General features: G+C 41.2%; 1 protein-coding gene across 1 annotated transcript in view; it reads left to right on the top strand.

The window, feature by feature from the left end:
- The window catches only part of DIDO1 (death inducer-obliterator 1), a 39,840-nt gene that overhangs the window by 10,664 nt on the left and 11,757 nt on the right, over positions 1-17,419 (top strand). Inside the window, exons 7-13 of the mRNA XM_054392025.1 lie at positions 11,659-12,100; positions 13,018-13,177; positions 13,733-13,853; positions 14,269-14,372; positions 14,823-14,958; positions 15,077-15,623; positions 16,882-17,035. Coding sequence (XP_054248000.1) covers positions 11,659-12,100; positions 13,018-13,177; positions 13,733-13,853; positions 14,269-14,372; positions 14,823-14,958; positions 15,077-15,623; positions 16,882-17,035 — 1,664 coding nt within the window. The remainder of the gene's footprint in view (positions 1-11,658; positions 12,101-13,017; positions 13,178-13,732; positions 13,854-14,268; positions 14,373-14,822; positions 14,959-15,076; positions 15,624-16,881; positions 17,036-17,419) is intronic.

Below are 17,419 nucleotides of genomic sequence, written 5' to 3'. Positions count from 1 at the left end.
GAAGTCTCATATCAAATGCAAGGAAGACCTTCAGGTTGCTGTTAAGGTAAGTTACACTAAGGTGGGGACTCTGCCATTTCTGAGTTCCCAGGTAAGTTGTGTATTGTGGAAAAAAACTTGTCCCGCTTTTTGCTGGATGGGCTTGAGCTGTAACCTTCCCAAGAAGCTGCCATTGAATCATCTCTAAGAATATTCTACAAGATTTTATCTAACAAATCTTTATGTGCAGTTCAAAACAGATGTTACAGCATTATGGAAATTTGCCAGGCATCTCACTTCAGATATCTAGAAGTTGGAACTCTGAGCTGGTCTGTGAAGGAAAACGCCTTCAGTGGACAAAATGTACAATCTTGGTTTAGACATGAATCTTAGAACAAAGTGACTCACTGTTTAGAAATGCTTATTTCTGAACACTGATGATGAAAGGTGTTTAAGATGACTAGTTTAGACATCCAGGTGTCTCATGCTTGGTATTAAGGTCGCCTAGAGGAGGCTGAGGACTGGATTCTTCCATATACAGTATTCCAGAATACTGCCCATGTTCTCCCACAGCTTCAAGCCATGTTCTGCAAATTCTTCTTTGTGACTTCAGCGTACCAGGCCCTCTAGGAATTAAGGAAATGGAACATGATTATCAGAATTACTTTCTCTCATACTCTTCCCATTAGTTTATTACATTTTAGACACGCTTGTACTTTGCTCTGAACTTGTCAGGTACAAGTTTTTGTTGCTGTTAATGTATGACACTAGATTTACTAAGTAGTAGCAAGAAGAAAATCAAGCAACTCTTAGAGATGTACTGGGTGATAAGGGGCATGTTTGCATCTAAGCCCTGCCACCAAGTCCCCTTCTCTCAACCTATTTTGCATTTAAAAATACCAAAATATTTGGTTGTAGTAGCATGCAGGGGTATAGAGCAGTGATTTCTTTTTCTGTTACCACATTAGTTTGTGTTTCTTCACTATCTAATTCTGTTTCTTTCTGTAACTTTCTTGGGGAAGAGTTAGGGATGTATTTGGAAGTGACTTCACCAGAATCTGGAGCCTGACACTGTCTTAACATTTAATGTACCCAGTGAAAATAATCCCATTTATTTAATAAATGGGAAATGCCTTGAACTACTTTGATCAGTGAATATTAAGTGTGACTTAAAGCTGCAAGCAGTATTTGAAATACACGTGTAAGAGGAAATTAGGTATGTGCCAGATTCCCTTGCAGAGGTGTTTCTTTTAATTCCATTAGGAAAACTAGAATTAATTTAATATGCCATGCTCAACTTTTATATTGAATTCGCAAAGCCATCCTAGCTTCCAGATGGATACAGTGGATTGTTGAGATTTAGGAACATTGTTCAGAGATTCAGGTTGTGATAGAAATCCTGTTTGTCATGTGAGCTAGTGTTAATTGTCGGCGTTTAGGGCATATCAGAGGAGATGTAAAATTCATAACAAAGACAAAACACAGAGTCTTGGTTGTCTATCAAGATCATCTGTTTGTGGGGAAGCACCACCCAAAAGGAGTTCAGAAATGTTTCGGTTTCATTAACAGCCTAACATACATCTTAAAATAATAGGAAGCATTAGCTGTACTGGAGTAGCATAAACTTCCCAGAGTAATATAAACTCATTTCTTCCAGAAGGAAACACAAAAGCAGTTTGTATGCAGTATTTGTTTTGACACTGCTGAGAGCTTTTTCTGCTTCAGTTTCACGCTAATTAAGATAATGATTTGCCTTTACAATATTTATCCCTTATATTCACTACTGCCCTATAAAAAGGGGATCAAGGAATACTCCATACATGAAGTTTGTTGATGCAAATGTTTACCAGCAGTATCGGTGTCTATGCCTGAAGCACCTGAATTCAGGTTTTCTGCTTTAGAGAGCAAAACTTGAGGCTTTTAAAATATATTTTTGTTGTTAATTGCAAATAGAAGTCAGCAGCGAATGTTTCAGCAGTTTTAAAAGAGAAAATCCAGAAGAAGGGGAAGAAGATGGATGTTTGCAGTATCAATTTTTGAACTAGCTAGTGACAAATAAACTAAGTACCCATCAGTGCTTCAGATCCTTCTGGAAGTTCAGCTGTCTTACTGGACTTAAAAGAGATACATGAACTTCTAATTTACTCAAATCAGGTGCTAAGGCTGCTCAAACATCCTAACTGCATTTATTGGTAAAGAAATTCAGTGCACATGAGAGTGAAGAGTTTATTAGGTAAAAATTAAACATGAAATGTGTTTCTTACTACCTTTCTTGTGGTAGAACACGTCGAGTAAAAACTTTGATTTCTTTGTCCCACCCAGATGGAAATCTGTGAACTCGTACTGTTCATTTTATCATCTTGCTTGGTAGTAGTATTACATAGTTGTTAATGACTGGGACTGAGAAGGGGGAAGTGTTTCATTCGGAGGAAAGCACTGTGTGTGGCACCTCTCCTGCTTCTCAGCAGTGAATGGAGAGACGACACTGCCACCTCCTGGAGGCCAGGTGTGAGGAGATCCCTGGTGATGCAAATTTCCTTTCATTACCTCTCCCACTTTCGGTTTCCTAAATTTCTTCTGCAGCTAAGCTTTTCTATACCTGAGACCTATTCACAAAGTGAATATTGTTTGCTGGTGTAGTTCAAGATCCCAGATACAAAGGGCAACTTGGACTGCTTTGTTCCTGTACACCTCTGACAAAATCTGGAGATGTTGTAAAGGGAGTAATGCAGTGATACTGGGAGCCCATCATCAGCAAATGTGTGCATACCAAAATCCTTAGATTATAGCATACATCCTTTATATATTTTTTTCCTGTGTCAGTTTCACTTTCTATAACAACAGTACAGGCAGGAAAGAATGAAAATATGCCACTGTAAAGAGAAAATGTACACTTGAGACAGCTGAAAGGTGATATAGGAAGCTATAAGTACTGTTGTGAAAAGAAGAAAGGCACAAAGACTGGTACCAGTTTAATGGTTCTCAGGCAAGACTGTACTAGTTTAAGCTGTGATTCTTCAGCTGCGTGCAGTGTGCATGAGTACACTGCTGTTGGTTTAGCTTAACTGTTAAAAAATACTTAAAACTGAGGAGCTGTTCTCGAGGAGCTGGGTTGCAGTCATAGATGTTTGTCTGGAAGAACTGACTGTAGTCAAACTTGATGCATTTGTTCTGGTTTGAGTGCTTCACCATGGGAAAAACTGGCCTGGGCCAAGTCCCATAATGTCCCTAAACTGATTCTGGCATCTCATGTAACTCCTTGACAGCTAAAGTGTCTTTGCTTCATGCTATAGTCTGCACCATAGACCCATAGTGGGAGACAGTGAAAAGTGAGTAGTCCCAGGAGAATAAAAGACTTACTCTATGTTACTGGCCATTTTCTGGGATGTGCCTGCTGTATGTGTAGGTCTAGCTTTAACCCTTTGTACCTAGAAGAGTTTTCAGAAAGGCTGCTGACAGACCAAATAATGATCAGAAACCCCAAGACAAGCCTGCCAGAACTTCTGAGAATTCACCTTGGAGATCTTCTGGCTTTGGAAAAGTCATAGTACAGGAGTGACTGCTATAACACAGCTCCACTGCTGAACTGGCTTTGTCAGGATGGCAGGGCCTGTGCTGGCACACAGGCTGGCACATGATCTGAAGCCTGGTTATGAAGTGAGGCAGACCAGTAGTGGCTGCTGAAGCCAGCATCCCCTGGGACCCAGCCAGTTAAAAGGAGGAGTGGGATCCCTGGGGAGCAATTACCATCTGCCTGTGAACTACTGGAGCTCCCCTTCTCAGCTCTACAAGGTATGTTACATCTGTCCTCTGGCAGTCGGCCACTTGAAGATTTTTGCCGTGTCTCTTATGTTAGGGAGGCTGGTCCCTGTTGCTGGCATGTTCCCTGTTGAGCCTTTCAGGCACCTAGCACCCCCAAGGCATTTGGACAACAGAGAGCCAGCACTTAACCAGAATGGGTGCTTGGCTTCAGTGTAAGGAACCATTCCTGAGGGGAAGGGTTGGGGGGCAGAAACCTGTTGCCACTTCTGGATACACTGAATATTAGGGTGGTTTCTCTCCTGTCATCAACACTGAAAGCGATAAACATTTGATTAAAAAAGAACCTCACCATCCTCTATTGCTGTTTTGCTTTCTTTTACTAATATTAGTCCTTTGAACTTGCTTACTTGGCTGCATAGGCAGGGAAAAACGATCTTTCTCTGCCTCTCCCCAAATAAAAGGGGTTTTTTGAGGTGATCATTTACACTTTGGAGTCAAGTATTGCTGCTGGTGGTGGTGGTGATGATTCACTGTGTCTGGTCTGTACTGAACTTGGAACCTGAAGATGGCCTCTCCCTGCAAGGAGTGATGAAAACAATCCCATGAACAGTCTGGACAATAAGGAACCCTTTTTTTGCAGCAGCAGACAGTGCCTATCTTACTGGCATGGTGTAGTTATGAAGATGCAGTCATCTAATGTAGATCAGACAAATCATTCTGGTTTCCTCTAGATGAAAACAAAGCTTTGTGCATCTGGCCTGCAGATTTGCATGAGCATAGCTACAGCACCACCGCAAAAAGGACCTTGTCTCCCGAGTTCCCTAAACTAATGAATGCTAAAGACAGGTTTATTTTGTGTGCCAGAATGTGAGGGCTTTACACAGGGGCAGCTTAATTAGGAGCTTCTCATTGTAGTGCAGATTAGAACTAATCGAAACTTTTGAAGGCAGATGGCAGGGTAGGAGGCACACCTCTGAAACGCTGGTGTGTGGTAATAAAGTTTGATTTGGTCTTGAAGTGGAAGCAGACGCGTTCTGTAGGCCACAGTGAAAACCGACACTGAAACCTGTTTAGGAGTTCAACACTAAAGTAGAACTAATGACAAAAAGTCTAGCAAAACCAGGTTTGAGGACAGCAACAACTGAGCAGCTGTGGAACTGAAGCGGTTACAAACTACACCTCACCTTCACAGCCTTGGGCACTGAGTGTTTGGTGCCACCAGAGGGTGCTTCAGTGGCACTCAACAGGACTGACTCGACAAGTTCCCAGGCTTGGAGATGTCAGGCACGCATCCCAGCAGTGTGACTGCAAAGGCTGCTCTTGAGGAACCTCTCGTACCTGGTAAGTCACTTCCTGTTGTAGAGTGCTTTAGAACTGACATCTAAAGCACCAGCTCACCTCTGTATTATTTTCAGTGTTTCAAGTTAAATAATGCATCAGTAGGTTTCACTTCGGAAGAACTCTTGGATTCACGTTTGGCATTGGGGTGGAAGGATCAGCTCAAATCCTGCTCTGTTAAGATTATTTCTATCACGAGTCATGCAGATAGGGGTCCTACCACAGCAGCATCAGACAAGTCCACTTAGGACACAGTGAAGCCAAGTGGCAAAGGGAAGCTGTTGGAATGACACCAGTTTAAATTTGAGGACTCCTGCTCAGAGGGAAAAATGCAGTTCTTAAAAGTCTCAGTTAATGGCGAATTGGGGTGAGAGATTTCACCCTCTCTGAACCAAGAGCTTCTCCTTTTCCTTTTCTACTGTGATACAAGCCAAAGTGGGCTGCCCTCACCTTTTGCAGTGTTGAAACAAGGCAGCTGCAGCACACTGGGACAGCTGCACAGAGGAATGGATCATGCAGCTGCCTGCACCTGAGCAAGAAGGGGCTGCAGGACCTTGTGCACTACGCAGTACAGCTTCACAGGCCAGTGTGGAAATACTGGCTGGGGTTTTTGTGAATTCCTCAAAAAATTTTGTGAATTCCTGCTTCTGGTTGGTCTTTTCACACCTGCATTCAACCTATTGTCAAGGCCGGTGCTGCTGCAGATGGTTAAGAGGTTAACTGCTCAAAAGCCCATATTTAGGTGGCTCTGGCCAGCCTTTGAGGAGAATGCCTTTTAAAAGCTATTTTTTGCCTGTTTTTCACAACAGCAAAGCTGCACTGGTATGATTTTTTCCTCCTCTAATTTGGCAAAAGTTTTTTTTTTTTTTTGAAAGGACCTTAAAATTTTGCAGTAAATGATTCACTTTAAAAAGTGGATCACAAGTATTCCTTGGGTTTAATACATTGTAGAATCCTACTGAATTATTTTTTTTATTATTTTCACAGAAAAATGCTACCAGCTCTCTTCCTGTTGGTGCAACCCAACCCTGTATGCTGTGCATACTTGTGAAAGTTGTGGTTTGTGTTCTTAAGGTCTCCTAGTTAACAGAGAATGCAGTGAACAATGCCTGTAGAACCAACATGTTTCAGCAGCATGTAGGCTGCCGTGTGCAAGGCAAGGCAAAGCCTTCTGAAGTGGTGAGCTGTCAGCATCCTGTTCCCACTGCGGAAAGCTCTGTGCAAGGTGGACAAGCCAACGAAGCCTGGACATCTGCCTGTCCTTCCCACATACTGCCATGAGGAACTTTTTCATGGGAGGGGAAAAGTGGCTTAGTGAAGCTGGAGGAGAGCAGAGGGAAACATGACAATGTTAGCCAGCAGAGGCAATAGTGGTGTGTGAACAGTCTTGTGCCAAACTTTTCAGTCTTTAGGGATACCTCTGATAATTCATGCTATATCACTAACAAACCAGCAGCTTGCCTGGCTGCAAGGCATCTTTCACTAAAGTCTTTTTAGTGTTCTGTAGCAGTAGCTGTGATGCCCATTTTGTTTATTTTTCCCCCGTAAAGATTTTTTCAGAGGGAAAAAAAATAGCCTCGCAGACTCATAGCAAAACAGACTCTTCAAGTGTAACTGCCTGTGGTTTACCTACAGCATTGCTTGCAACTTGGCATCAATTAGAGTAAGAAACTAAAGATCTTTAAAATGTGATTTGAATAATTTTAGAGTGATCAACAAAAAGCAGTAATGCATTTCCTCAGATATTTAAAAGTTGGAAAAACTAGGTCATATCTCCAGCAAAATAACCTGTCACAAGTGAGATCATGTAAAGAGAAACTAAGGGGGGTGGTGGTGTATTTTTTTGAAGTGACTTTCTAAAGCTACTATTTTAAAGAAACACTAGGGAGGGAGGGAAAGGGGGAAGAAGCAGTGTAGACTTGAATGCTACATAGAAATAGTTTGAAGAGCTCAGAGGAGAAGCAGTGCTGGTGGTGTAAAGCACAACCTCCCAGTGTAGGTGAGGGTTACGATGGCTGTGCATTCCTCACTATGCAGATCCTTCAGGCAAAAGTAAACATCACTATGATGTGGAAATTGATCATAAATTGGGCCTCCACAACCACATCACAGTGCTGAATCACCAGTGTTGAGATGTACAAGTGAAGGATATGTAACCACCATGCTTTCAACAGGCCCATCTGTACCACAGGAGGTAACACTGCTGTTACATCCTCCACTGCTTACAGAGGTTTCATTCTTAGCTGCACGTTGTGCTGTCTAGCATAGCTTCACAGGGAATTTCCTTAGGGGGGAGGGCTTCTCTATCTGTTGATGTCTAGTGGGAGAGATTACAATTATGTCTGTAGTGAAATGTTGCATAGCAATGCTATATTCTTAAGCCTTGCAGGGAATGCACCCGTTGCTGCCTGAGGAGCCATTGGGTTTCACTCTGGGGATGAGCTGGCTTATTAGCTCCACCTCTACCTCTCAGCCATTTTCACCCCTGCCTCACTCCAGTCAATAAGAATCCTGTTGCTGTCCTGAGAAGTGGCTCAAGGGACCAAGTAGGGAACACAGAAATTGATGGATTAGGTTTGTTTTGTTTGAAATACTATTTTGAACATCAAACCATGGGAGGTGCACCTGAGTGTTCAAAAGTGCTGAGCAGAAGAGCCACTAAATGCCTTCTTCTGGCACTAATGTGTCTGTGGTGAAGTTCACCGGTACTATGTTAGTATGGACACACCCATCTCAGCAGCCTCCTTTTGTTGTACATTTGTTCAAAGGCACTTTTTGTAGGTGCACTGGAGCTACTGCTGGAAGGGACTGGAAACATCACAGTTTAAAATAGAGTGGTCAGTGTGTGTAGTAGGCACTGACTGCTTCTCCTCGAGTTGTTCATGGACTTCGAAGCCAAGTCACTTGAAACTCATAGTCTGAGAGAACACCTGCTCAGCCTGTCCTGTCAGCTTGCTGAGCAACAGTGGCATCTGTTCAAGACTTTTAATTCCACCTACACTGGCATGCTGCTCTCTGAAAAGAGAACACCTTTCTGTTAACTCTTCGAAACACACACTTGTCGGTTTCATAGCCGTCAGATGATGGTGTTAGGCTTTTAGGTGCGCTCATGTTGCAGCTGAGTCAAGAGAAGAGCAAGCTGCCACCAGAAGAGGCAGTCCTGCTCCTTCCTTACACTCAGCTGAGTCCTGTGTGTTGGATCCAAGACCCATGTAATGACAAGAGTGAGTTGGCTCAGCTGATTTATGTGGCAAAACATTAGGCTTGTTTCTAAAACCCAGAACTTGATAAGACGAAAATTCTGCTTCCTCACAGTCAAAACAGGATAAAAAGTTTCTTAGATGAGGTGTATCTACAGGCATATTTGCATATGTAGGATTGATGTAGTTTTGATTCTTTGGCAAAATGTGCATCCAACTTAAGTGTCCTTCAAGTAGTGGTGGGTCCTGTAAATGTAAAAGAGGAGTTGGTAAATGTTCTGAAGCACTGCCTGACCTACCTGTGACTGAACTAGCACGTCCAAGATTGTGTGCTAGGTAGACAGTGGTAATTGGTGTAAAGTAGTGTTGTGGTTTGGAACTTAAACTCCCAAGTAGCTGACGAAATGTTTACACATTTTCTGCTGGCTAAAGAAGCACAGAATGACATGCCTTGCCTTGGAAACCTTTCTTAAATGGTCATGATGTCAACTTCCTGAATAAAGGATGCTTCTGCGTCTTTCTCCTGCTGCCCTTCAACCTTGGGAACTTCAATCTACCTTTGTAGTAGTACTTCGATTTATTTCAGAAGTACATACTCCTAGTATGGAGCTGTTTGTGGTGTGGATATAGCCCTTGTATACAACTGCCTGACACACGACATCTTAGCTGTGCCGGTTTTAGTTTTATCAATGTAGTTCTTACTAATTTGGACTAATAATTAAAAAGATAGTGCGTAGAGGATTAAATACAAACTTTCGGTTTCGTATTTTATACTTCTGTAAACCAGAAGAACTAGAGGACTGGATTTTACTGTTACCACTTTGAAACCTGAGCTGTGCTGTTGCGCCTTTCCATCATGAGTCACAGAAACATTTCTGGCCTGCCCGCAAAGGTACAATTCTGTGCAGAAGATGCAATAAACCAGGAAAAAGAATGGAAGTAGAGTAATTCCTGCAGTGTTCTCAGTGTGCATGGTGTGGATATTCAACTCTCTGTTCCAGACTCTGAACTCAGATTAGGTTGGCTTTTTGTCTCAAGCTCTGGATGCTGAATTCAACCAAACAAACCCAATCAGTAGTAGCTCCTGACCCCTTCTTCCTTCCTGGGCTTCCCACAGCCCTCCTGTCAAGTAGAATTGTGTTCATGGGGTAGGGAGTGTGGGAACATGAGGAGAGCCATTATGGGTCACACAGAAGTTTTCCCTAGCTCAGTGTCTGACAGGAACCAAGACCAGTCTCTGGAGAAATCTGTAGGAATAGTGTGAGAGTTGTAATTTTAAATGTACTTTATAGCAGAGTCTTCACATCCTTTGGATTGATTTAATGTATTATGGCATCCAGTCTTACTCAGAAAAAATCCTCAAGGTGTCTGTTTGTAAAATGCTTCCCAGGCAAAAAGATCAGGGTAAATAGGTAGTGTTTCTGGATCTTCTGGATACTTCTCCTTGTGTTCCAGCAGAAGTTCAGCACACTCCGTTATCCTTAGCACTGCAGAAACAGCCTCGTGCCTTGGTTCGTCTTAACCACCAATGCCTCTGTGGTGAAACTGCTGGCAGTAAGAGCCCACTTAAGGGTGCTGGGGTTTAGAAGTCTTTCTACTTGGAGCTTCTGCTGCCATGCAGGGGGTACCTGAACTGCAAGTGGGGAAAAGGTTGCAAGGCCATTTCCTGCTGAAAAGAAGACTCACATCATGTGTCCCTTAAGTATTCCAAGTCTTCCCTGATTTGAGGGATGTTGCCATGGGAAACTTGATCTGTGAGGTTTCTTGAACCAGACTTAACAGGAGTGCTTGGTCCCCTTCAAGTCTGTCTCACAACAGACAAGCTGGACAATGTAGACCCTTCCTAGTAATTTCTGCTCTTGTGATAGCAGATCTGGAAGGTGAAGAGGGACCATTGGGTCCTTGATAAAGTTATTGAAAGTTAAATTCTTGGATTTTTTCCCCTGCACTTTGCAACTAGGGCTTCTGGGCTAATTCATCTGCAAACCTTCACTAGCTAAAACCATCAAAATAAATTTGACTTGTTAGGTGGTCAGTGGTTATGAGAAAAGCTTTTGGGGGGGGAGCAAAAATTGACTTTTCTAAATGAAACAATTTATTTCAGTTGGTTACGGTAGTTTCCCTCAGAACCCTTCTCTGTTTGAGCTGTCAGGTTAAATATGCTAGTGTTAGCCCACTGTAAGTTGTGTCTTGTAAATGATGTTTTGTTTTCTGCTGGAGGGGGTTGTGGTGTTGGTTTTAGCTTTTTTTGCTGTGTTGAATTGTTCCTATCAGTGCCAAATGAAATGCATCTTAAGGAAGTGCTTGCTTTAAAAGTCCTGTGCAAGTCTAACTGCAACATGTGTGAAAACCAGAGCCTTTACTTCTGCTTTGCAATTGTTTTTGTGTATGACATGCATCAATTATTCTATTAATATTAGAGAAAAGAAATTCAGTAGAAACTCTGAATGTTGTAAATGGGGTAGTTTGGGAATGGTGGGGATTAGATGGCCACAGCCTGAGCAGCAATGTTAGTGTTTAATTATAAAATCCAAAATTTAACCAGCAGCTAATAAGGTAGGGTAGAAGAATCTAATAGGCAGGAAAAATCTATGAACAGTTTATGGCAACATCAGCAGTATGATTTTCATGTCAGCAAGCAAGTAGATTATTTGTTTAGATTTTTAAAGCAACTTCTGTGCTGCATAATTTGTCTTTGCTTATTGTTTAAAATGCAAAATCTGGATTACAGGGTTTCTTAAACTCTAATAATATTAGTGTAGTTTTGAATTCATGGACATGTCAGGTCAGCCTCTAATAAACTGGTTCTGCATGGTGCTGTGAGAATTTTTCTGTTTAAATGTAAAATGTGGTTTGTAATGCTTTATTTATTAATGTGTGAAAGTTTGGGGTGGAATTTTTCTGTTTAAATGTAAAATGTAGTTTGTAATGCTTTATTTATTTATTAATGTGTGAAAGTTTGGGGTGGTTTTGAAGCTTAGCCATGAGATCCCACTCAGGAATTTTTGAAGGTGATGTGGTGCCATATTTTTTTGTTGTTGTTTTGGGGTTTTTTTGGGTTGTTTTGTTCTGGTGGGTTTTTTTTTCCTTTTTTTTTTTTTTTCTTGTCAATAAAATTTTTAACCTCTAGAGCCAAAGTGACTTTAAAGATTCCAAAGAACAAAAGACAAATTTCTTCAAAAACACTACACCAATCTCTGCATGTTTTGATTTTTTTTTTAATTACAAAACACTAATGAAAGTAAATAGTTGAAGTTGACTGCTTGATAATTTTACTCTCTGGAGGTGTTGTTTTCTTACAGCTTGGTACTTGGTCTTCAGGAACAGGAAGTTCTAAAGTTAAGCCTTTAATATTGTATTTTCTTCTTTGTTTTAATAGCTCAAAGGGAAGAGAGAAGAAATGAGGACTCCACATCAGCATCAAAGAAAGTTGTTGCATCTGTAATGGAGAAACAGGCCTCTAAAAATATTCCTCTAAAGAAGCCAACATCCTTCTCTATCACATCAGTAACTAAGCTATCACTTAAGCCTGTTTCAAGTTTCAAAGGTGTAATTCCCAAGAAACCTTCATCGGGCGGCGTTCCTCCATCAGGCAGTGTTCCTGCAAAGCATTCATCTCTGTCCCAGGGCTCATCTGTTTCCAAAAAACCAGCTGCATCTGCCAGTTTGGGTGGAGGACCCAAAAAGATTTCACTGTCTCCCACTGCCACCACATCTGGAAATAGTCAAGGAAAAGCATCAGCCAACCCTGCCCAATCACAACCCAACTCTCAGATTCGGCAAAACATTCGACGATCCCTAAAAGAAATTTTGTGGAAGAGGTGGGAATTCAAAGCACTTCATTTATATAGGAAGCTACACCTAGAAGTAAATGCTTAACCTGCGGGGTGTTTACATCTCGATAAGGGATATTGAGGGACTGCATTTATACTACCAGTCACTACAAGCTTAACAGGCATTTCAGGTTTATGTTAAAAAGTCCTGATACAAAATAAAGATGTAAGTGAAAAAGCCTTAAAAAATAACCATCAAAGAAACCTTCCTATCCCATTTATTATTGAGGCAATTGCAGCTGAGGAATTCAGTGACAGCATAGAAGCTTTTATAACGCAGGTACTGCTGATGGCAGTGCTTGGAGATGCAGAGGTTGTAGGGAACATAGCACAGGACATAGTGACAGGTTAAAGGCTTACTGAGATTCCCTGCCCTCCCAACATAAAAAGCAACAACAAAGCCTGGTCAGTGAACAACTGCATCACTGAGGAAAGAAAAAACACCTCCACCAAACAGACAAAAAGCTGATTTCCCCCTAATGATTATTAAAGCTAACATCAGCTATCCAGCCTTATTATAGAGCACTGCACTCTGGCATTGCCTCTGAAATAGAAAAGCTCTTCAAAGGGGAGAAGCTAGGACTAAAGCCCTTGGGTTCTCTGTGTGGCTCATGCCTGAGAAGCTCCTAACTTGAGTGCCACCAGCAGGAGTAGTTCTAAAGGCTGCCTTGATTTTCCTAAAGCTGTCCCTCCATGGCCACCTGTGTACAGTAATGAAAGGTTGCTGTAGTTTACAGTTCAAAGTCTTGAGATAGATTTTTGTCTTTAAGGTGTCATTTAAAGGAGTCTTGAGCCCTTGCTGAGTGAGGAGGAGCCTAGGTTAGCACCGAAACTTTAGGTTTTATGGATGCAACCTAAAGATCCTTCCCTAACAAATACACCTGCTCTTTTTTTGTTTTTAACAGAGTCAATGATAGTGATGACCTGGTGATGACAGAGAGTGAAGTAGGGAAAATAGCACTCAATATTGAAAAGGAAATGTTTAATTTGTTCCAAGTCACAGACAACAGATACAAGAGTAAATACCGCAGCATCATGTTCAATCTCAAGGACCCCAAAAACCAGGTTTGCAATTTCCTTCAACAATAAATATACTGAAATAGACTTCTGGTTTTTAATGTGTCCTCACCGAAAGAGTTTCAAGAGGGGACAATTGGTGTGAAATATTTATTTACAGAATGGCTTTCTTAAATTAAATATAGACTTTATTAAGTTCTTGTGACATTCTGTGTTGGGATATTGCCCATATACATGATCCTATTTATACTTTAAATGCAAACAACAGGTGCTGGTACAGATGAAAATACTCACTAGAGAACTTTTGGGGGTTTGTAAATTTCTATGATAGACAGGAAACAGGAGACTGGCTGGTCAGCTTCTGACTTTCCTATTCACTTATGTTAATCATCATTGATGCTAGCGAGGAAAATTCCTACTTCATGTTTATTGAATCATTATGTTCTGATTTCTGCACCTTTCGAAACTGGCTTATAAGTTGGTGGCATTCTTAATGGAGAGCTAAGGAACTGGAATGGGTTTTCCTGTTGAGCCCTGCAGATCCTGTTAGTTACCTAAGAAGGTGCTTTTTCAGCATGGCATGAGAGTCTGTTCTGTTCTCAGGGACTCTTCCATCGTGTCCTTCGTGAGGAAATCTCACTGTCAAAACTAGTGAGAATGAAACCAGAAGAACTTTTATCGAAAGAGCTGTCTGTATGGAAAGAGAAACCAGCTAAAGCAGTAAGTAACATAATTTCCCCACTGTGTGCTGAGATATGAGCAAGTTTGCCAACCCTTAATGCACTGTTTTCTTCCTAGTGAAATACTAATAATGGCCAGTTTGAATTGACTTTTTACCTGACAGATGACAGTAAAGTACAGGATAAAATTATAAAACGTGGACTTTTCCTAGAATCACAGATTGGTTTGGGCTGGAAGGGACTTCTAGAGGCCATTTAGTCCAATTTCCCCATAGTACACAGGGACATCTTCAACTAGATTGGGTTCCTCAGAGCCCCAAACAGCCTGGCCTGGAATGGTTGCAGGGATGGGGCATCTCCCACCTCTCTGGGTAACCTGGGCCAGGGTCTCACCACTCTCAGAGGTAGGTGTGTCTAGTTGAGACTTTTTACCAAAATGGTTTTGTTTCTTGCAGACAGTAGAGGCAAGAATCAAATCTCATGAGATCAAGAAAACAGTTGTAAAACGGGAACATGTGCCAGCTGTAAACATGGAAGATTCTCCACCAGTGTCTGATTCTGATGTAAGTATTGGCTATTGCTTCAGCATGAAGACATTCAGAGAGATCAATGGAAACAAGAGCCTCACATTTTTCGTCACAACTTGTTTCAGTAAACTCAAAGGATATTATTACCTAGTAGGTTTTACTTTGAAGTAACGTAACAACCAAACGATAGGTATCTTTTGCATGCACTTCTAAAATGCTGTGTATTTTCCAGCCCTTGCTGTCCATTTACAGAGAAATCTTTTACTTCTGAACATTAGCTCTCTACTTCAGAACATTGTGGAATAAAATAAGCCAAATATGACCTGATTTGAGAACCGCATCTGATGTGTTATGCTTTAACCGAGGCCTTTAATTAGTCTGTTTTTTTTTTTAAGAACTGAAGTTAATAGATTCCAAAATCCATTTTTCTGCTTGAAATTAATAATCAACTGGATCATGTGTTTCTGTGTGTTTATTCACTTTTAGGAGCAGCAAGAGTCAGCCCGAAGTGCACCAAATTTAAGTAGTGCTCCTTCTTTAGATGTGTTTAGCAGTATGTTGAAGGATACAACAAGTCAACACCGAGCCCATCTTTTTGACCTGAATTGCAAAATCTGTACAGGTATCTCCAGTGCTGACTTTGCACAAACTAAAAGGATTGTGTGGTTTGTTTCTTTGTTTTTCTCCAAGCTATTTCGTTGCTAAATAGTAATCAAAAGCTTTTTGAAATAAATTTATAGGTCAGATTTCAGCGTCTGACGATGAGGTACCATCCAAGAAGATGAAGATGGCAGCTCCTGTTAAAAAGGTGGAGTCGAAATCAAAACCAGAAGTGCAGCCAAAATATGAAAGTTCTGCGCCAGCCCCAGCAGCAGAGCCTGACAAAGAAGCTGATTCTGAAAATGCAATGGAAATTGAAGCTGAACCAGTAACAGAGACAGTTTCTCAGTCGGTTGTAGAAAGAACTTACATTCCTACAACACAGGACTATAACAATGTAGATTCTTCTGTACCTGAAGAGGCTTCTGCTTTTCCTGCCACTTGTGCTGGCCCTGTTGTTACAACTGTAACAGTTTCTGGCAGAGACCCTAGGACAGCAATGAGCAGCTCCTCTGGTATTGTGACATCAGCCCTGCATTCCAGCCCTGCACCTGACAGAGTTTCAACAGGGGAAACAAAACAGGAAACTTCAAAACCAGTTATGACTGTCCCCAAATCAATATTAACAAAACCATCATCCTCACCAGATCCAAGATACTTAGCAGTTCATCAATCACCCAATATCAAGTGCGTATACTTAATAATAACCCAAGCTACCCAGTCTCTACCATGGTTGTCTTGCAAGTCTCCTGTGTCCTATGTCCTGTTCCTCTCCTCCCAGTCAAAAGGCACATTCACCTTATTTGGAGTTTTAATTTACCATCTCCTCATTTATCTTCTCTGGTTGGTAACATTTTTACAGCATCAGTTTATGTTGACAGCAAAGATTCTACAACGTTTCAGCAGATAAATAAAACTTGAGGGTATTATGCAGACTTAGAGGTCTGTGTGTACCTTAGTATATAGAAAGTAGGTCTATGTGAGAGATGGTTTAAAGGCATTTCCAGATTTTCATCCTATATTAAAATACATCTGAATTATGAATTAACCAGCTAGTCAACTTGAAAGGAAATTAATTAATTTCTTTCATATTCTGGGTATATACAGCAGTAAAAATAAATATTGCAAAGTATATCCTTATGCAACTGCAGGTCAAAGATATTTTTGTTCATAGTGAATTGTTTCACTTGAGAATCTCAGATGCATATTGTTCACTCAAGTAGTGGGAAATGCAGAATTCAGTTCAGTTTCTTACGGGTCAGGAGCACAGCAATTAAAGTGATAAACAAATTTTGCCAAGATCATAGAATGGCTTAGGTTGGAAGGGACCTTAGAGATACCTCTCTGCCATGGGCAGGGACATCTCTCAACCAGACTCAGCTACTTGAGGCCTCATCCAGCCTGGCTTTCGACAGCCCAGGGAGGAGGCATCCACAACCTCTCTGGGCAATGTATTCCAGAGTCTCACCACCCTCATATTGAAGAACTTTTTTGTAATATCCAGTCTAACTCTGCTCTCCCTCAGCTTCAAACCATTCCCCCTTGTCCTATTGCTAGACACCCTTATGAGAAGTCTCTTTCAAGCCTTCCTGTAGGATCCCTTCAGATACTGGAAGGCAGCTCTAAGGTCCTCCTGGTGTCTTCTCCAGTCAGAACACCCCCAGCTCCCTCAGCCTATCCTCATAGCAGAGGTGCTTCAGCCCTTGGATCATCTTTGTGGCACATCTTCTGGCATCTTTGTGCCTGTAACTACAACTTTATTTTCTGTGATTCTTTGCTTTTTGTGTTACTACCAAGTTAATGGAAAACATTAACAAAATACTTAGTTAAACCTCTGCTATTTCATTTAAGTATTTGATTGATAAGAGGAGGGGAAAAGGGAAAAAAAGAAGGGACCATTTTAATTTGTGTTCCATAACCTTTCTGTTTTGGGTTTGTTTTGCAGTGTTGCAGAGCCACGCTCACCTCAAGACAGCGACACTTCCCTCTTTCTCTCTCGTCTCAACACCATTTGGAAAGGATTTATTAACATGCAGAGCGTGGCCAAATTTGTCACTAAAGCTTATCCTGTCTCTGGGTGCTTTGATTATCTTAGTGAGGTTAGCACTGACATGTTTATGTGTTTAAATCTCTACTGCAATGCCTGCTGCTCGAAACACTGGGGTCACTTTGGATATTGTTAGAACTGTAGCAGTGGCAAATAACATCCCTTTAGTAAAAGGAAAAGTAGCTCAAGAAAAAAAGGAGCCTTTTAAAACCCTTACAAAGAATGTTTAGATATATGTTAGGGTCTAACAACATTGTTTGAAAACAAGCTTTAGAGCCAGTATTTTAAAGTGGATGTCTTGTTCTCTTCTCAAACTGAGTGGGTCGCTGATATGATGTGTTACAAAATTTTTTGTGGCCATTGTGACAAACACCATTCTTTTTACTAATTATCAAATACAACCAGTTGGATGATACTATTCTGAGAGAGTGCACGT

The sequence above is a fragment of the Indicator indicator genome, chromosome 24, assembly GCF_027791375.1.
Source record: "Indicator indicator isolate 239-I01 chromosome 24, UM_Iind_1.1, whole genome shotgun sequence".
Taxonomy (NCBI): Eukaryota; Metazoa; Chordata; class Aves; order Piciformes; family Indicatoridae; genus Indicator; species Indicator indicator.
The sequence above is the reverse complement of the archived record's forward strand: the minus strand, read 5'-3'. Positions and strand labels throughout refer to the sequence as shown.